Raw genomic sequence first — 22,165 nt, forward strand, 5'->3', positions numbered from 1 at the left:
AATGAATTGGAACAAATAATTCAAAAATTCATATGGAAACACCAAAGACCCCGAATAGCCAAAGCAATCCTGAAAAAGAAGAATAAAGTAGGGGGGATCTCACTCCCCAACTTCAAGCTCTACTACAAAGCCATAGTAATCAAGACAATTTGGTACTGGCACAAGAACAGAGCCACAGACCAGTGGAACAGATTAGAGACCCCAGAAATTAACCCAAACATATATGGTCAATTAATATTTGATAAAGGAGCCATGGACATACAATGGCAAAATGACAGTCTCTTCAACAGATGGTGCTGGCAAAACTGGACAGCTACATGTAGGAGAATGAAACTGGACCATTGTCTAACCCCATATACAAAGGTAAACTCAAAATGGATCAAAGACCTGAATGTAAGTCACGAAACCATTAAACTCTTGGAAAAAAACATAGGCAAAAACCTCTTAGATATAAACATGAGTGATCTCTTCTTGAACATATCTCCCCGGGCAAGGAAAACAACAGCAAAAATGAGCAAGTGGGACTACATTAAGCTGAAAAGCTTCTGTACAGCGAAAGACACCATCAATAGAACAAAAAGGAACCCTACAGTATGGGAGAATATATTTGAAAATGACAGATCTGATAAAGGCTTGACGTCCAGAATATATAAAGAGCTCACACGCCTCAACAAACAAAAAACAAATAACCCAATTAAAAAATGGGCAGAGGAACTGAACAGACAGTTCTCCAAAAAAGAAATACAGATGGCCAAGAGACACATGAAAAGATGCTCCACATCGCTAATTATCAGAGAAATGCAAATTAAAACTACAATGAGGTATCACCTCACACCAGTAAGGATAGCTGCCATCCAAAAGACAAACAACAACAAATGTTGGCGAGGCTGTGGAGAAAGGGGAACCCTCCTACACTGCTGGTGGGAATGTAAATTAGTTCAACCATTGTGGAAAGCAGTATGGAGGTGCATCAAAATGCTCAAAACAGACCTACCATTTGACCCAGGAATTCCACTCCTAGGAATTTACCCTAAGAACGCAGCAATCAAGTTTGAGAAAGACAGATGCACTCCTATGTTTATCGCAGCACTATTTACAATAGCCAAGAATTGGAAGCAACCTAAATGTCCATCTGTAGATGAATGGATAAAGAAGATGTGGTACATATACACAATGGAATACTACTCAGCCATAAGAAGTGGAAAAATCCAACCATTTGCAGCAACATGGATGGAGCTGGAGAGTATTATGCTCAGTGAAATAAGCCAAGCGGAGAAAGAGAAATACCAAATGATTTCACTCATCTGAGGAGTATAGGAACAAAGGAAAAACTGAAGGAACAAAACAGCAGCAGAATTACAGAACCCAAAAATGGACTAACAGGTACCAAAGGGAAAGGAACTGGGGAGGATGGGTGGGCAGGGAGGGATAAGGGGGGGGAAGAAGAAGGGGGGTATTAAGATTAGCATGCATGGGGGGGAGGGAGAAAGGGGAGGGTGGGCTGCACAACACAGAGAGGACAAGTAGTGACTCTACCACATTTTGCTAAGCTGATGGACAGTAACCGTAATGTGTTTGTTAGGGGGGACCTGATATAGGGGAGAGCATAGTAAACATAGTATTCTTCAGGTAAGTGTAGATTAAAAATTTAAAAAAAAAAAAGAAAGAAAGAAAGAAAAGGGGGATTACTCCTTAACAGGATAAAACTATTGGTAAATCAAAGATCAACGCATGCTTTAAATATCCTTAATGTTGATCACTTAAAGGGTGTCAGATGATCAGCTATGGAGGTACTCTTTTCTGATAATATTCCTTTCTCTTAATTAAAAAAAAAAAAAAAAAAAAGCAGTTACTGTGTGCTGACCTCCAATGAGTTCTGCACAGTGGTATAGAGGGCATGTCAAAGTGTGGGCAAAGGGTCTGTTTGTTTCTACGCAGAAGATCAAGGCCTAGCTTGGATACCCAGAAAATGAACTAAGATACGATATGAGGAGGAGCTTCCGGCATCAGCACTCTCTGGAGGACTCGTGCCGGGGGATGATCATCAAAAAGCCTCCACAGGGATCCGGACGATGCTGCGGTTGTGGCTGCATCCAGCCCACCGTCTCCTGGACTTGCCATAAGAAGGAGGAGGGAGATGTCTAGGCTGGCATGTGCATACAGTGAGACAACGAATTTGACCGGATCTGTACTGTTGGAACTCAACCAGGAGTTGGGAGGGGTGCAAGTTGTAGCACTCCAAAATCTCATGACTATAGACTATCTATGGTTAAAAGAACATATGGGATGTGAACAGATCCCAGAAATGGGCTGCTTTAATTTGTCTGATGGTTCAAGTACAGTTGGACAATATCCATCATATCATAGATAAATTTTCACAAATGCCTAGGGTGCCTAAATGGTTTTCTTGGCTTCACTGGAGATGGCTGGTAATTATAGATTTGCTTTGTTTATGTCACCGTATTCCTATTATGTTAATATGTGTGTGCAAATTAGTTAGTAGTTTAAAACCTATACATACTTAAGGTACTATACAAGAAGATATGTCAAAGAAATAATCAATCCTCCCAAGTTTCCTTCATATGCTACATCTATAGCTTTTCTTCTTCCTTCCTAATTACAAACCTTAAATAGAATTCGTGCCTCATATCGAATTTACCGAGTATCATAATTCCTCCAGGTGGTAAAGATACCTCGAGACAAGTGCTGGGCATAGAAGCCACAGGGCATAAATCTGCAAAGAAGTAAAAAGCTAACCTTTGCAAACAATATGGCTTCTCTCTCACTTACCAACTTTACATTTCCCTGCATGGCCCCGGAAGATGACTGGTTAGCCAGAGACGGGTAAGATTCCTCAAGGGAGGAACAACCTAAGACAGGCACAGTCGCAGGGGGGCCATCAGGTGAGAATTTGGGGATCAACAGAGGTGAGGCTCAGAACCTCACCCCCCCTGCTTTGAGAGAAATCTTCTGTATCCGTGGATGTCTTGCTGCCCTTGTCTAGCCTGGATTAATACTTAGTCCATAGGCACACACCTGATCATCTGATCATCTTTATTTGCCTTCTTACAGCACTAAACTATGTTTTCTACCTTTATCCTGCATCTACCTACCACTTCAGCATTTTATTAAAAATAAAAATAATAATAATAATAGGAGAAATGTGGGATCAACATATAAATCAAGTACAAAAATCAAATGAATATTCATATTTGACCTGATGGTTTATAGGTCATATTGCATGATCAAAACCGAAAGTTTCTGTGATGAATGCCCTTGTACTGTTCACCATGTAAGAATTTATTCACTCTGTAAGAATTCGTTCACCATGAAGAACTTGTTCGTTATGCTTCAGAAGATTGGAGACTGACGAGAATTAGGCTTGAGATGGATTAATGATTGTACATTGAGCATTGACCCCCCTATACTGAATTTTATTGTTGTTAACAACCATTTGATCAATAAATATGAGAGATGCCCTCTCAAAAAAAAAAAAATAATAATAATAATAATAATAATAAAGGGAGAAATGTGGGATCAACATATAAATCAAGTATAAAAATCAAATGAATATTCATATTTGACATGATTGTTTATAATTCATAATGCGTGATCAAAACCGTAAGTTTCTGTGATGAATGCCCTTGTACTGTTCACCATGTAAGAATTTATTCACTATGTAAGAATTCGTTCACCATGTAAGAACTTGTTCGTTATGCTTCAGAAGATTGGAGACTGACGAGAGTTAGGCTTGAGATGGATTAATGATTGTACATTGAGCATTGACCCCCCTATACTGAATTTTATTGTTGTTAACAACCATTTGATCAATAAATATGAGAGATGCCCTCTCAAAAAAAAAAAAAAAAAAAAAGAACCCAGTAACCAATTCATACACAGGAAGTTAAAGTGATGTCAATAAAAAATCAGCTGTCTGATAAAGATCATTGGAAATACCATTAAAAAGTGAATCAACTCAGAACTATACTTGAAGGAGGTGGAAAAATAAAGCATATAAATACATTTTTAAAAAGTAATGTAAATAACTTAATGGGTAAACAAAAGGCTACTGCAAAATAAGCTTGAAACCTAAACCGGAGGCTGGCATCAGTGATGAAATGCCTTCCTCAGCATCAGATATTAAAACGATGCAATTCGGAAGGTCCTGGGTCTAAAAACATTAGGGATGCTGCTTCCCAACAGCTGTAGGGGTATGAAGTTCACTAACATAAATAGGAAACCAGAGTATAAACGTGTGTGTGAATGTTTATATATGTGTGTGTGAATGCTTATATATGTGTGAATGTTCAAGCATATAGAGAGATCAATTAATCCAAAATTTGTCAATAGACATCAGTTTAAAATCCGGATAATCTTGTGTAATTCTTTTCAAACTTATGCTCCCACCAGAAGCGACTATAGTACAAACAGGCTTCAAAAACCAGTGCAAACTTTCAAAATCAACATTTTCTGAATCAACTGAGTTACAGGATTCAAAGGATACTTACTGAAATAAGTTTATATACATATCCACATCCCGCATATCTGCTTGCAACCAATCTTTCTTAAATCCAAGGACAAGTGTATTTGGTTTCATACGCCCAAGACCAGCAGCCTAAAATGTAGGGAAAATATAACTTTAAAGATACGCTATTCAACAAAATTTATTTTAAATGAGGAAACCTTCCAAATGGACAGCCTCAAACATTTTTAAATTATGTATCCTTACCAGCAAACATTCTTGAGCATCTAATATATGCATATTTAAAATTATACATACATTAATCATATATTAAGATTAAACATTTACAAAAGTAGAAGATAAAATTAAATACTTGAAAAGTTGTAGGGGTACATTATTGTACTTTAATGACTTATCAAAATTTTCATGTATTTAGTAAGAGGAAGATGATGGAATATATTTAACCTTTTATAAAACTCATGATACAATGGTACTCCCAGTTATGTATTTTTATAGGCATTAAAACTTAGAGGCAAAAGTCCAAATGAAGGCATTCACTATTGGTTGCAGTTTTGAATCATATAAATACTAAATTTTGAATTCTTTCTTCCAATCATGTAAAAGCTTCTGCTGAAATTTGGCTAGTTGAGTTCCTTCCTCAACTGTTTATCAGTTTTTCTTGCAACTTTATCAAGAGTTGCAATTCAGTATGCTTAACAGATATGTCCCCAAATCCAATAAATCTCTTCTTCTGTAAGATTTCAAACACTGATTTTTAAGCTTCATTACATATTTTCAAAACTTCATCACTTCAAAAATTCTGTAACCATAAGTAATAGTTACTCATTCTCTCCTCCTTCCAGACCCCAATAACTAATCTATTTCTGTCTCTTGAATTTGCTTATCCCAGATATTTCAGAAAGTCATTCCTTTTTATGGCTAATACTCCATGTATGTATATGTGTGTACAAACACACATACATTTTTTTTTATACATTCATCTGCTGATGGACATTTAGGTTGTTTCTACCTTTTGGCTGTTGTGACTAATGCTGTAGTAAACATTGGCATGTAAGTTTCTTTCTGACTCCCTGCTTTTAATTTTTTTAGGAATACGGCTGAGTAGAACTACTGATCATATGATTAGTTCCATGCTTAGCTTTTTGAGGAACCACCAAACTGTTTCCCATAGTGGCTGTGGCATTTACATTTTCACAAGTTATGCACAGGTTCCAATTTCTGTGCATCTTTCATAACACTTGTAATTTCCTGTTGTTTTGTTTTTATTTTTGTTTTTAAATAACAGGCATCCTAGCAGTATAAAGTGGTATCTCATTGTGGTTTTGATTTGCATTTCCCTAATGACTAGTGATATTGAGCATCTTTTCATGTGCTTATTAGCTATCTTTGTATCTTCTTTGGAGAAATGTTTACACAAGTCCTTTTTCCCTTTTAAAAATTGGGCATCCTTCTGTTTAGGAGTTTAATGTATCTTCTAGATATTAAACTTTATCAGATACATGATTTGCAAATGTTTTCTTCCGTTGTAGGTAGTCTTTCAATTTTCTTGATAATGCCCTCTGGTACATAAAGTTTTTAATTTTGATGAAGTCCAATTTATCTACTTTTTTTTTTCTGTTACTCATGCATTTGATGTCATATCTAAGAATCCATTGCTACATGCAAGGTCATGATGATTTACCTCCATGTTTTCTTCTAAGCGGTTTATGGTTTTAGTTCTTACATTCAGGAGAGTGATCCATTTTTGAGTTAATTTTTGTATATGGTGTGATGTGGCACTTGTTTTTACAGGTGACATACTTAATATTTTTACAAAAAAACTAAATTAATTCAAGTATTTATCAAGTGCTGACCCTGTGCTAGATATTGTCCTAAGGACTTGAGATAATCAGGGAACAAAAGAACTATTTCTAACCATGTAAAGTTTACATTCATTTTCAAACTGACCTGTATACAAGTTTCTTTCAAAAAACAAGATTTTTTTTCCACTCAGTATTTAAAACAATGCTTTCTTTTCAAGTTTCAGATAAAAAATATTCATTTTTCTTTTTTAAAACTTAGGTAGCAAGGTAGCCACTAACCACATAGTATATTTTCATCCACTCCCCCTATCTTTTTTGGTAAAAGAAAGCCAAGAAATTATCTTTAAGTTTCATAGCTTTCAGAAAACTAAGCCAGAAGATCACTAGTAACTTCCTGATAGTACAAAATACTGTCAGTTATTCCTTTTCTCATCAGACTTCTTACATTTAAAAGGTTCATTTTTTATGAAATTAACAATAGCAAACTTATAACAATTAAAAGGTTTTATTTTTATGAAATTAACAATAACATCCTGTGGCACTCTGTGCACTTCTGCTTTCAACTTCATTATTTCAATAACTTCCCCTTCAATGAGCAAAGACATTTCACAAGTATCACTCACCCTTAAATCCTTTGTAAATTCTAATCAAAGTAGCTATTTAATGAGAAGTAACATTTTCAGTTTCCATAAAACAGCATGTGTTTTAGGAATAATTTATTACTGAAAATACGTCTTCTCTGGAACATATTTCTTTAAATGGTTCAGAGAAAACTACTGCTTTGTGGAATTTCATAATTGAAATTGGTCTGGCAGAATAGCAATCATCTGAAGCTTACTACACATATTTCTAGTTTCAATCACACATTCCTACTGTGCTCTTTATTTCTTTGAGCTTTTTGTAATGTTTTCCATGCATCTTCCACCAGAATTTGTTGCCAAGAAATGCATTTAGTTTGTTATAACATTTTTCTATGTATCTAATAATCATTTTTACTGCACCATAAAAGATAGCTGTTTCCCCAATGGTATGTGGCTTTTTTTTTTGTCTTTCACTAATAGTAAAAACATTTTCAAATGCCACACTTAACTATTTAAGTTAAGTCCTGCCATGAGACTTGTATTACTTTAAAAATTACTGAAAAAAATTGCAGTTTTGGTTAGATGTTGTGTATGGTCAATTTTGAAATGTTTAGTAACAGTAATATGCCTTAAATTATCATTAGTTAACATCTCATGGCATTATATACATTTAGGATGAGGCTGTAAGGACATGGATATAATTTACTTTTCCAAATATTCTTATTGACAATGTAAAATTATTCCAGTTTACTTATTTTAGAAGAATTTAAAAACATCACTGTTTACCTCAAAATGTGGCTGATAGAGACAAGGTATCAGAAAACACTTAGCACATATTACACAGTATAATTTTAAGCTATTTTTTTGCCCAGGAAAAAAGGCAAAATTATCTCCACATTGAGACTAAATGAAATCACTTCACTTTTAAGGCCACCATGATGTCACCTGACCACAAGAGACTTTTAGTCTTTAAAATGAACTCTCTAAAATTGGACTGACAATCAAGTGGTTTCTGCCATTTAAAAGACAAATCCAAATACACAAAGAAGTTAGCAGTGCTAATGTCTCACTGACAAGGGGCTCCCTAAGCAAGGTATCTATTAGACCACCTCTAAAATTAGTGAATCTCAAGTTCTGTTGTGGAGGCTGGATACTTACTGGTAATTTAATGATAAATAAATGTTTATGATTATAATTAGTAACTAGACAACTCAGGGGACAAAGCAATGAAAAGTCAGAATGTATGACATAGTAAAGCATAACAAAACCATCAAAGAACAGCATCTCTAGAATTAGAAAACAGGTTACTGTAGAAAGAAATCAATGTATAAAAAACTATTTTGACAAAGATTATAAACCTCCAGACATACAGACATTTGCCACTTTTTATAATTGGTTTCCAGAATGTACAAAGCGAAGATAAATACTCTCAGTGACAATTTATACTACTGGTTTGAATGATTATTCTACAGAGGCAACTCACCTGTTTGTAAGGCTATGTTATATAGTTCCTCATATACCTCTGCCACTATAACAAAGCCAATCTCCTGGGCATCTTCATAAGTGCTTACATTTGCCAGGCTTACAGATATGACACTGCTGTACATATCCTAACCCTGCCCCACACTACTGTCATTACCCACCGGGGTGAATACCTTAGGTGGTAGGCAATGACGGGGCAGACAGGTCCGAACCCTCATCAGATTGATGATATTATCACTGATACTACTGAAACCCTCAAAAGTGGAGGTTCTCGGAGTGCAGTGCCTGGATTGGACCAGCAGCAGCGGGGGCACCTGCAAGCTTACAGAAATGCAAATTCTCAGGCTGCACCCCAGACCTACTGAATCATTCATTCCAAAGGTCAGGTCTGGCAGTCTCTTATCACAAGTCATCCAGGTGGTTGGGATGCATGCTTAAGTTTAAGAACCATTGTTCTAAGGGAATATTTTCCTTCATTTTCTTCAAAAGATTTACTAAATACATAAGCACTTATCAAAATGTTCCTATAAAATGTACAAATACAAGCAAGATTTACCCACTAGAAACAACCTCATGACCAGGGATAGAATTTTACTTGAATATTTAAATATTTTGCATAAAGAAGTGAATAAAGAATAAATAATCATGTATCCACCACTTTGCTTAAGAAACATCACAAAGTAAACATCACAACATTAAGCACCTTATGTATCCTTCTCATGCCTGCTGTATATTTTTACTATGTACTCCATTATTTAGGTATATGTACATACATACATATACATTTTTCATTTACATATTTTAAAAAATCTATAATATGTTCATATTGTTCACATCTTTCTCCGCCTTCAGTTTTTGAGGTTTATCTCCGTTGCTATGTACAGCAGCTCCTTTTTCACCCCTGCAGAGAATTCCACTGCAGGATTTTACAGCTGTCGATTATGTGATTGATGGTTGTTGAAGTCACTTTCATTTCTTTTTCAGTATTACAAATGATGTTGCTATGAATACTTACATACAACGTTCTTCACATGTATTAAAAGTTTCTCTAAGGTACATACTTAAGTATGTAATATCCTAGGATAGCCACACTTCTAATGCTTGGAATTGGCAGACTTAATTTTAGTCATTCTAATGGGAATGGAACAGAACTTTACTGTGATTTTAATTTTTGTCATTTAGGTTTCCTCTTCTTTTCTTATATTTTTGCTCCCTTTTTTTCCCCTCTCTTATGTAGTAGTATTTCTTTATATACCCTGGACCATACTCTTTGCTAATAATATGCTCTTTTCCTGGTATCTTTTTGGTCTGTGGCTTTTTCTGCCTTCATGTTTTCTTCAGATGTACAAAGTTCTAATTTTAACTAAAAAATAACTGATCTCTTCTTCATAGTTCAACTTTTTATACCTCATTTTTAAAAAGTTCTTCCCTAGCCAAAGTTCATAAAATTATTCTGAATTTTCTTCTAAAAGTTTAAAGGAATTTACCTTTCATATTTAGGTCTTTAATCCATCTGGAAATGGTTTTTGTGTGTGGTCTTTGTAAGGAACTGTTACTATTGTTTCACATGGATAATCAATTGTCCCAACCTATTCTTTCAATTCCACCTCTGTCATATATTAAATTTCCTGTATGAATGGCCCATTTTTTCTGTTTTGTTCCATTAGTCTAACTGTCCATTGCTACTTTAATATCACAGTACCTTCATTACAATGATTTATGATAAAGCTTTATGTCTGCAGAGCAAACCCCTCCCACATTTAGTATTCCTGAGGATGGCCTAGGTTCTTCTTAGCCCTGTGCTTGTCAAATTTTAAGAAAAACAAAACAGAAAGGACTCAGGTGACAGCACTCCAGGCCTCCCACCTCTACTGCAACAAAGCAGCTCTACCATCAACACAGTGACTGGGTCAAGCTTTCTTTTGAAGAAAAGGATTCCTATAAAAGTAAGTTGGCAAACACTGTCTCCACCCGTTTATTTCCTCCAGAACCTTTAGGGCTGGCTGAGGTTCTGAGCTTCAGAGAAATTAAATAACTTGTTTAATCCAAAATCCATAATAAGGAAGTGGCAGGGCTATCACTTAAACCTAGGACTGATTCCAAATCTCATATTCTGGCTGCTATGCCATACACAAAACCAAAAGGGAAGTCTAAGTTTAGTACTAGTGAATAAATAGTGAGAAATACAATACAGAACAGAACTAGAATGTAAAAAAAAATAAGGACCGCCATTACTTAACAATCTAACAAAAAAACCCGGTGAGTTATAGCAGAATAAATGGGAAGAATCTTAGAGAAACAGGCTAAGATATTTACAAACTGGTTCTTCACTGTCAGCCATAGCACATTGTTTCTATAACTCATTTAGCTCTAAAATTATATAAATCTTAGTCTACTTTAATAAAGATATTTTAAATTGACCATTTGAATGAATATGAAAAATGAAACCTAGAATGCTAAGCTTTATAATGCTTACAAAAAACTGAAATATTGTTATTTAAAGCGCTAACAAATTACCTGCATCAAATACTGTGCACCTTCTCTCAAGTCATCTGCATGTACTGGAGCATAAAAACCCTTCATTTTGTTTTTAATGAGCCATCGCTGATACTTGGCTTGATCAATGGACATCTCTTTCATGGCTTGTCTTCGAGGGCCCTTTTAAGGTAAAAGTATTAACAGTATCTTTAATTGTAAGGTAATCTATTTTCCACATTTATAAAGGTCATCCTTTTAAACTGGCTCAAACAAGGAGCCTAAACATTGGGGATGAGGGAGAAAAGTACAGCAGCATTCATTTTCATGTCAGTGAATGTTTTCTAACACTTAAAGATTATGGAAAGATAGAGCTGATAGAATAGTTAATGCATTGGGGATGCCAGTAGAAGGGAGAAGAGAAAAAAGGACAGACTGAAAATAAACAGTAAGTTTTTTATACTAAGTAGATGAGAGAAAGTAGAAATTACTGAAAATGGAAGAGATTACATAGACAAATAAGTGCTTTCTGTTTTTTGTTTCCCACCTTCTTTTTGTCTGTCCCAAACATCTGAGTTACTAATTCTCGGTAATATGGAAGTATCATTGAAAATACATGTGAGCTATATAACATAAATGTATTTTTTTCTTCTTATTTCTGTTACATGATGAAATAAAAGGAAATGAGCTTTTTAAATTTGCAATTCTATTTTGACCATTGCAAGCAAAACATAAAATGTACTATACACAAATGTATAAAGCAAAATGTAAAAATAAGTTTAAGATTACACATGAACCAATTGCACATGAATAAGGAAAAATACAATTTATCTTTCCTTATAGGAAAACTGCCCCATTTGTAATTACTTCTGCTCAAGACCCCAACTTTGAGAAACACTGAAAACTCCACAGGTCCTGAGTCAGGCCAGTGTCTCAGTGTTTCCCCAAAATGGCATTGCTACACTGGGGCCACAAGTGAAGAGCAACTCTAGCAGGGGCTCAGACAGCCGGCATCCAACACACATTTCTAGCCCCAAGAACAAGATGAACTTGGACACTATGGAGAAAAGCTAATCTGACAAATAAATATTCTAAAGAATCTTTTCAATTGCCCAGATGCTAAAAACAGAAAAGTGCTTTTGGATGAATGTTTAACACTATTTTTAATAATTTTTCTTAATAATGGTCAAAACAAAAATTAATGGGCAATTAAAAGTGCTTGAATTTGGAAATTCAGCAATCCACTGTGCTTAGACACTGGATACTAAATATTTACCATGAATTGTCTACCTCTTCCAACATTTTTTTCTGGTGAATAAATGTTCCTAATGTTCTCAAGACTCTATGAGAACTATCAGTAAGAAAAACCCATACTGGGTTTAATATAGGCTCCTTAGTCATTAAGAAGCTATTTGTTTTGGCCAAACTTATCTACATGGGCAACACAGTTTGCTGAAATATCATAATAAATAAGAAAAACAATAAACGTTCAAAATTTCAAAATCTTTTTTTTAAGAGTGAAATTTTAGACAGTTATAGAGGCAAAAGTAATTTTTTAAATTTAATTCATTTTCCTAGTTATATATTTGTGCTTTTTATTTCTATGGAAAGGGGTCCCAGAAATGGAATTGCTAAATTGAAGTTTATCTGAATTCTTAATTTTTTTTTTTTGGTATCGTTAATGTACAATTACTTGAAAGACATTATGGTTACTAGACTCCCCCTATTATTAAGTCCCCCCAACATACCCCATTACAATCACTATCCATCAGCGTAGTAAGATGCCTTAGAATCATTACTTGTCTTCTCTGTATACACTGCCTTTCCCGTGTCCCCCCGCTGCTACATTATGTGTGCTGATCGTAATGCCCCTTTTTCCCCCTTATCCCTCCCTTCCCACCCATCTTCCCCAGTCCCTTTCCCTTTGGTAACTGTTACTCCATTGTTGGGTTCTGTGATTCTGCTGGTGTTCTGTTCCTTCAGTTTTTTCTTTGTTCTTATACTCCACATATGAGTGAAATCATTTGGTATTTGTCTTTCTCTGCCTGGCTTATTTCACTGAGCATAATACTAGCTCCACCCATGTTGTTGCAAATGGTAGGATTTGTTTTCTTCTTATGGCTGAATAATATAAAGCAAAAGATTTTGAAGAAAAAAACTACCTTCAAAAAACCCCAAGCAAATCCAATGGATTTATCTTGTCAAATTATTTCACATCTAGAACCCCCCGAGACTACAAATTATATACACAGAGTGAAAAAAGATTTACTATAAAAACTAACACTTACCATATGTACATGACCACAGATCATCAAACCAACATTTTTTGTGAAATCATGAACAAGATGAAGTAAAGCTGGGCGTGAGTTTGGAGCACCTGTCATAACAAGACACTGTGGCCTAATATGAAATTAAAAGAAAAAAACAGAGAGAAGTTTAGGCTTTGGGGACATAATTTTAAGTTGCTTCTCTAAGAATATTTGATTACACTATTATCTCCTTTATGCAGCTGTCTTCAAGGTCACAGGCCACAGGATTCTCATTTAGAGAAAAGGACTTTTAACCCAGGTTTCTTATACATGAGAAATTCAGGAAAAAAACCTTGTTATAAACATCATGCCAATGTCCTTCTATAATAACAGGTAATATTATAAATCAAGATTCTGGGTTAACAGAAAAAAATGGCCATGCTAGTTAAACATGTAATGGCTTTCATCTTCTAAAGGTAATAAATACTGCATTTCTTTCAGAAAGTTCATAGAAGTTCCTGAGGGCATGACCTTGCTGTCCTGTACAAAAGGGGTCACTTTTCTTCTGGCTTGATCACCTCATCATTACCTATACTTTATAGTATCCGCACTTTCTTATCTAGCTTAATCTAAATCACTGTTGTTGTATCAGTAAAACCACCTATGGTAAAGAGAAGATTTCTATTTGGACTAAAAGTTTTAATTCTAATTAATTACGCTGAAGCCGAAATTGAATTCAGTTTGCCTTTGCAAACACAAGACAGTGGCAGGACTTTCATATATTTGTAGCTCTTGATTTTCACTGACTAGAAATGGAAATCGATCTTGTTTGATGAAAAAGTGTTCAAGTATCCATTTTATAAGTTCAAACAGATTAGTAAAAATTCTTTAAAACAAGAACTTATATAATTTAAAAAAAACTTTAACGAAAGCAAATAGATAAAATATCTGACTTAATCACTAAATTACTTGTTAGGGTAGTTCCTAATTATTCTTATACAATTAACATAAAAATCTGAATTAAAAAAACTGTCTTGGAATTTCAGCAAGCTAGCTGAAAAACCAATTCTGTCTGGAAGAATTGCTTTGTGGAAACTAAACAGGAAATCATCCTCTATGGCTGACTGTTAATAGTCCAGTCTCTCTACCTGAATGTCAGCAGGTTCATGGTTCCCCAGCTAGAGCTTATGTTTCCTAGCTCATCTAGCAGCTCAGAGTGGCCCTGGGACTGATGTACACAGCCCATACAGTGTTCCTATTTCCAGATCATATTCTTTAAAATGGAAGCTGGCCATTTCCGTACTTTCTTTTCCTCTCCTGTAAGTTAGACGATGGATGCAGTGATGACTTTGACCACATGGACAAAAACACTTACTGGGCAAAGGCAGACTGATAAGACAGATCAAGGAATGTGATACCTGAAGGCCAAATGCAGCAAGTCTGCCTACCTGCCGTGAGACAGAAACCTGCCTCTGGACCATCGCATAGCACCAATTTTTGTCTTGTTTAGTCACTGTATTTTTTCAGCTTTTTTTTAGGGTGGTTTAACATACACTCTAATATAACCTATTACTGTGGGAAATTAACTTGTAGCCCCTATCTTTACTAAATAGCAAATATACCACAAAGGCATAATTTGGTATAGTTTTATCAAACCAAAAAAGATATAGTACAGAATATATCAGGGATGACTGAGTATAAATGAGAAAGTATGAACACCTGCCTTCCTTTTTTACCTCTTTCCTCAAAGATCTCCATGATTATGTATAATCGGAATTTATCACAAAAAATATGGAGAACAAGAGAAGACATAATAGCACTGAAATACTGAAAGCTAGAAAGCAGATGGAAGAAGAATAAAGGGTTTGACAAATCAGGAAAAGGCTGGCTGAGCATAAGAGGAAACCGTAAGACTGACTGTGCACCGAGAAGTCACCAGGGTGCTTAGGCGCTGGAGGCAGTAGGTCCCTCTGGTGGCGGCAGGGACAGCGCATTAAAGAAAGTAAAGGAACGGTTTGACCTTTGTGTGAGAAACACCTAGATCAACGCAATCATTCACATCACTATGATGAGCAACTTGCCTGTCCTGCCGCCACCCTGTTAGGCTACGGCTTACTTGTAAGAATGCCTCTGGTCTCGGAGCCCAGCAACAGCTCAGGGCAGAAGCAGCTACTTTAATAGGGAAGTGGGGAGAACATTTATATGCTGAATCCTAAGACCTCTGCATTCCTTCCCCACTCAGCTCACAGCTCTGGTAGCTAGGACTTTTTATCAATAAGCAGAAGACCAAGATTCCTTTCTGGGAAATGTAATCATGTCAAAAAATAAAGTCTTTAAAATGACTTAAATTTCTCAAAGAACAAGCAAAGCCACATTAATCTACACTAAGGGCTTCGCTGATAAGCCCCACCCACCAATGCAGAACCTCCCTGGCGAAGGATCACAGATAATGCAGACAAGCCTAAATCTGAGAACCTAAACTAGAGAAACAGGGAACAGTGAGAAACACTTCAAGGAAATAGAAACTACATCTTTTAGCAAATTTGGTAAAGGCTGATAGTGACAAGCAGGAAACTAAAAAAAGAAAGATTATTGGCTCTAGAGAAAGCAAGAAAGCTGCTCAGAGGAAATAAAAAGCAATCATAACTGACTACATGGCTCAGCTCTGAAGCATGTTTAAAAAGTCATAAAAGTATAAATACCAGGTATGATCTAATCACAATAATGGCATAGAAATATACTGAGAGGATGGGGTAAAGGGGAGGGCGTGTGTGTGTGTGTGTACACATGGATGAAGGACATTAACAAGTAATACCTAAAATTAAAAATTAAAAAGCGTAAGACAAGCATGTTGTTTGGGAGTCTGAAGCAAATCAAAACTAATCAGCTGAAAGTGGTTGCATGTAGTATGAGAAATAGGGACATGAGAAGTGGGGCAGCTACTAATTTTCATGACAAACCTAGGTTTTTCCTCTCTAAATTATGTTCATGTATAATTCTGATAAAAATTCAGTAAGACCATATTGGAAGAAAATACTTTTTAAGAAATGTTCCCATTACCACAGTAAGTCAGACCAACAAGCCTTTTATTGATGGCAGATTAACCTGACTCTTGGTCCTACTCTCAGTTCTGGGATACAACTTTTTACATAAAGGAATGATTTCTATTTTCCACCATACTTGGTATCAACTACTGAAATTGTGCTGAAATTCATAAGTGTCCTTCCCAGTGCTCTTATTCCTTTTTTATTTCCCAATTTCTCTCTACTCCAAATTTGAGGATCTGTGACCTGCTGGAACTTTTTATTCTAGAAAAAGGGGGCTGGGAGAGGAGGTACCCAAAAGAGTAACAGAAGGACACACAAAAGCTTTTCTCATTGGGAGAAATTCAGTAGAGCAATTTTCTTCCAGTGCTTATTCAGTCTTCAAGTTTCCTTAAAAAACATTTTTTCCCTTTTGGTTCAAGGATAAATATGAAACGTGTCTTTATTTATTATGCAAAAGCCAAAAAGTGATTATCATGATTACAGAAAGTCACCTGCTCACAGCCCTGAAACAAAATTTCATAGTTTCACAGAATATGAAAATGGCTGTTTATTAATTTTTTTAAAAAATGATAAACCTATGTTTAAGTATAAATAATAATCTATAATTCCTAAGACTACATAAGTAAATACTTCTGGATTTAGAGAAGGTGCTTTAATAACTAAATCTCACCAACCAATTATAAGAACCAGGTTAAATTAAGGAATAGTTTTTAAATTGATTACTGATAAACTATTTTAAGATAAAATATAAAGCCATTTATTGAGGAAAATAGTAATAAATGATGTTTAAGGCACTGATTCTTTATCACTGAAACTGGTTTCCATTTAGTCAATGATGAGACAGAAGTAACTAACATGAAATTATTTGGTGCCATAGTAAAATTACAAAATGAGGCATGTTAAAAATCTCTATGAACTTCATACTTAGTAATTATACAGTAGTTATATAACTTCAGTGGCCAAAGAAGGAAAAAAGTGTTCACCTTTTGACACCTATGAAGTTTTCAAACAAGAGATCTCCATCACTTACCATAACATTTTTGGTAAGGTGTATGATAATTTATCTTTTTGAAATTTTGATAACCAAGAAACCTCAAGCTTGTTTTTGAAGAAATTGCCCAAATCCAACCAAAACAGAAAACAGTATTATATGCTTTCAGAGAACTTTTCATCACATCAGCACACGAAAGTGTTACTGAACAGTAGGTGAAGAACTCAGTGTCGCCTACGATAAAATGTTCCTCTGTAACTTATTGCTTACCTAAAGTTTTTCACATGGTCTTCCACTCCTGAAAGACGAATTGAATGCTGCAGTGCGTTCAGGTAAGTGAGGGCTTGTGTAGAGGATCCCCAGTTCACATCTGTGGAAAGAGAGTGTTCATGCAGCATTAACAACAATATTAATAACAATCAATAACCAATTTAAGACAGAGAGAATTAAACAGTGCTTTCATATTTAAAAAGTCAACTGGTAAAACAAACCACTGCATTCAGAACTTTCAGTAGGTAAAGTCCATAGCATGACACCAGGACAATGCTAATACGAACTATAATTGCATTTAAAGAAAAAATACAATTTAGAAAAAGTCTATGGTGACAGGGCTGCAAACATGCTGTGCATGCAACTCAAAATAAACAAAACATTTAAAATTATTGTTATGTAGTCAAATGTCTAATGGGAAAGAGGCAGATCTCTGCAAGATGTTGGGTCTCTGAAAGTACCATTTACAGTACTTACTAGCGTGTAAATTATTTCAACAGGCAAAATTTTATTCCTTATTGTGTAAACAGCCTGGACACCAAATATGATTTTAGACATTTGCTACTGTAAAAACTTGACAGGTACATTAGAGAAATCATTGCATCTAAAATGGTTAAAACAATATCTTCTTTGTCCATTATCACTCTAATCTAAAACCTTACCGTCTCTTATCTGGATTACAAAATGATTCCTCACTGTTTAAAATGACTACACTGCAACTACTTATAATCTCTTCTTAATATATTCTGTTGGACCAAAACTGTTCAACCCTTTCTCCCTGGATCTTTATTCTGTGCTATAGGTTACCATACTGAACACTGGACAAATCCTAATATACTCTAGCATGATCTCCTTATGTGCAGACACACCCAGTAGTTTATCAGTCTGACTCATGCTAAGTAACGTTTAACTATTTCCTAATAAAAACGTGTTTGTTCTATTTTCCCTGCTATACATTACCTTGATGAGAAGATGCTATGTCTTCTGGTATCTTGTGAGTTCTATAATACTACAGCAAATACTAAGACCACAGTACTTAATACATATGCTTATTAGGTTAACAGCCACTACAGAACTGCAAATATAATCCTTTCAAAGAATGATTTTAAAATATATTGACTGCAACAGAATGTAAATTAGATGAACTTGCTTTTTTTCTACAAGGAGGATTAAATTTAATTTATGGGTAAAAATAATTCCACAAAATAAAAGTCTTGTAGTAGTTATTTCATTAAAACTACATGTATCTGGGAATAAAGTATTTTAGGTTTTATACAAGGTACCTTTCAAAATACACAAAAGATTATGCTTAGATATGAAAAATAATGAATAACTTCTAGATGTTTACTAGCTTGAAATACTAAATAAAAAAGACTACTGACCTGGTTTTTTGTAAGTAACATAAATATACAGCCCAAGAACAATCACGTATGTCAGCAGTGCAGCCCACCAGTTGATGACAAACATCACTATGCAACAGAGTATTGCTCCAATAAGTGATATCCACATGTTGTAGTATTTGAATGCAGGGCGCCATCCTAACAATAACAAATAAAAAAGATAAATAAAGTCACTCAGATACCTCATCTGCTGTAGACAACAATATATATGTATGCAAAAAATTACTTTCTTTGTGGCTGTTATCCTGAGAGGACTTTAAACATTAAGTGTAAGGCTGACGTATAACAGTAAAGTCATAGAACATTACTGATCACAATTTCATGATATTTAATGGCCACAAGGAGGCATATTTGTTTACTTCCACATTATTCATACTAGTTCTGTATTAAACTTTTTAACCAAAAAGTTTAAACCAACCTACCCTAGTGAATGCTAAAAATAGAGAAGATTTAAGAAAGTAATATTCAAATTAAGTCCTTAAGAGCATGGCTCTGTTTTATGTTTTTTAGCATGGGACATCCGTATTTTAATATACAAAATAATTCTAACAAAATGTTCTTGAGAATCATTAAAAATTCATCTACTTGCTGGAAAACTAAGCGTTGACTATTGATACATATCTTTCCATTTGGTGAAGTATTTATGAATTGCACTCACTCTAAAAAGGGCTGAACACCATGTTTTAAAATTTTCATTCATAGGTAGTTCCATAGCCAAATTTTAAAAAATCATTTCAATACTTTTTTAAAATTAAACTTTCAATTTTGAGATAAATGCAATCACACAAAGTTGTAAGAATACAGAGACTCTGAGTAACTTTTACATAGTTTCTCCCGAAGACAGTATCTTGCAAAATGACACTGTAATATCACAACTAAGATACTAATATTGACAGTCATAATAAAGAATCCCATGTTGTCCTGTTACAGCCACACCATCTAAAATTTATATTCTTTAAGTAAAAATTGAAGCTACGATATTTGTGTCTTAACTTCTCATACTCATCTTTCTGTTCTAAGAGACTTTTAGATCCTCAGAAGGAACAGTGCTTTGTTCCCTCATTTCCTTCATTGTTGTCTCACTGTTGTTATGGTTTACAACCCGAAGCCCATAGCAGAAGCATATGGGTACTTTTTCAGTCGCTAGAACCCCTTGTATAGGAACTCCATAGAATTCATTGTGTTGAAAATATATGTACAGGTTAAACATATCATAATAATGTTCTTAGAACTGACACAGAAAACAGCTAAAAGACAATAAAAACAGGAAAAGAAAGCAGAGTAATTAGTTCACAGTGTTAAGTCAGAATTTGAGATTGCTATCTTAAATGCTTTGAAGATGAAAAACAGAATATCACCAGTAAACTTCATAACAAAGAGTTATTCGAAGACTCAATTTGACTCAACTGTAAAAAGAGACTGAACATTAATAAATGTTAATCTCACATATACCACTTTTTAAAATTGGTTTAATTTTCTCTGAAATCAAAGACATTAATATTAACATATTTATAAAATTTTTTTAAATGTAAAATCACCTGGAGATTTTGCAAGTGATGCATGGAATACTGAGAAATTGATCAGTGCATATGATGCAAGGAAGAAGTTGGAGATAATTGGTGCAATAACATTCAGTTCAGCTGCAAAAGAAACAGTAGGTGTATTTATTGACATATTTGACATTTTTTAACTTTTTAAAATTATGAAATCCCTTCAAAGCTTTATATTATAGCATAATGAACATCCAATATCCACCATCCAGATTTAATGAGTACAGATACTTTGCCATATATACTTCATATACTTTACTGTTCAGAAATCAAGTCTTATGTACACAGCGAAACCCCTTTAAATTTTATGCTTTCAAATTTGGAATATTCTTTCCAGTAATACTATATAGTTTTACCACATGCCTATATAGTCCATAAGCATTGTTTTACTATTTTGGGTATTTTTAAAGTTACATAAATAATATCATACTTTACATGTATCTGCAATTTGGTTTTTTACATTTATATTTGAGATTCATCCACACTGATATATGAAAACCAAGTTGGTTCACTGAGTATTATTCTGCAGTTTCATTCTTCTGTTGATAGGTGTTCAGATTGCTTCCATTTCTCAGTTTAATGATTAATGACACTGAAAATATTCTTATATATGGCTCTTTGGGTCTACATGCCAGTTTCTCTAGGGTACATACCACTAAGGAGAACTGCTGGATTGTGGGAAACTTCACTAAACACCGGCAACTTGTTCTCCAAAAGTAGCCATAACAAATACATACCTAGCAGCATTGTAAGACAGTTAGTTTCCACACTTGGTGGTAAAATTACACTTAAAATAAAAACCCATTAGCTCAGTGGTGACCAGAGACAAAAGTGGCAAAAAGTGGAGGCTCTACCTTCATGGAGGACACTGGAGTCCTTTTCCTTATGCTACCATATTTGTTTTATGGACAGAAACTAGGAGTTCCCTTAGCCCTACCGGGGACTTAAAAAATAATTTTAGCCAATATGTACACTGAACACTATTATCTGCTGTATTTTTCTAAACACTCATTCATATGATCAGAAAGAAACTTAGTATACTAGACAGAGTAATGTTCTGTTTATAATATAGTTCAATGTTTATAACTAATACTATAAATGCACCAAAATCTACATTAGCACACCATCTATATGACTAACCAATTAAGATGAAGCCAAGTGCAATTAAGAATGTTAAGATGTAGCCACGAAGAGGTTCATTATTTTTCCCATAACCTTTAGCAAACATCTGGAAAGCTGGATAGATGTTGTCCTTACATAGAGCCTAGTGAAGAAATTGTAAACATTAAAATGAAATGCAATGAAGTTAGACATACAGAACTGCTTATAGTTACAATATGCTAATCAGAAATGGAACCCAAGTTTCTAATTTTTAGTCCTCTTTCTTTCCCATGCTGCACTGCTTCACCTACAAACTGTAATGGAGATCAAACATTTTAAGCATCAAAAGATAGATGGTTTAGAAAAACCACCGAAGTTTTTGTCTGCCTTATGCCACCCCCATGTTGAAATTCTTTTATGAAGAAAAAATCAGAGGAGCAGGCATACAAATAAAAGAAATTTGGAAGCCTGATGAATATGACATATATGTGACCTCTACACCTTTACTGTTTTCGCTGGCTAGTACTACATTAGGAATAAGGCTACAGAACAACATTTGTTTGATTTAGTAATAGAAAGAATTTCCTATTATCAGCTATTTGTTGAATGCTCATTAAAGTGAGATAATGTCTGTCTTGTTCATCTTTATATCCTGAGCAGCTAACACAATGTGTGGCACACAGGCATTCATATATGTGTAAAATAAAGCATATAGGTTGGCATCATGCTAATAG

The 22,165-nt window shown here is 34.7% G+C and overlaps 1 protein-coding gene across 2 annotated transcripts in view; it reads right to left on the reverse strand.

Moving 5' to 3' along the window:
• The window catches only part of SLC12A2 (solute carrier family 12 member 2), a 100,168-nt gene that overhangs the window by 23,197 nt on the left and 54,806 nt on the right, over positions 1–22,165 (reverse strand). For both annotated transcript variants that reach the window (XM_037016169.2, XM_017663698.3), the window contains exons 12-18: positions 21,471–21,594; positions 20,319–20,420; positions 18,763–18,918; positions 17,381–17,480; positions 13,112–13,223; positions 10,866–11,006; positions 4,509–4,615 (exon numbers count right to left, since the gene is read on the reverse strand). In XM_037016169.2, coding sequence (XP_036872064.2) covers positions 4,509–4,615; positions 10,866–11,006; positions 13,112–13,223; positions 17,381–17,480; positions 18,763–18,918; positions 20,319–20,420; positions 21,471–21,594 — 842 coding nt within the window. The remainder of the gene's footprint in view (positions 1–4,508; positions 4,616–10,865; positions 11,007–13,111; positions 13,224–17,380; positions 17,481–18,762; positions 18,919–20,318; positions 20,421–21,470; positions 21,595–22,165) is intronic.

This window comes from Manis javanica, chromosome 14 (assembly GCF_040802235.1).
Source record: "Manis javanica isolate MJ-LG chromosome 14, MJ_LKY, whole genome shotgun sequence".
NCBI lineage: Eukaryota > Metazoa > Chordata > Mammalia > Pholidota > Manidae > Manis > Manis javanica.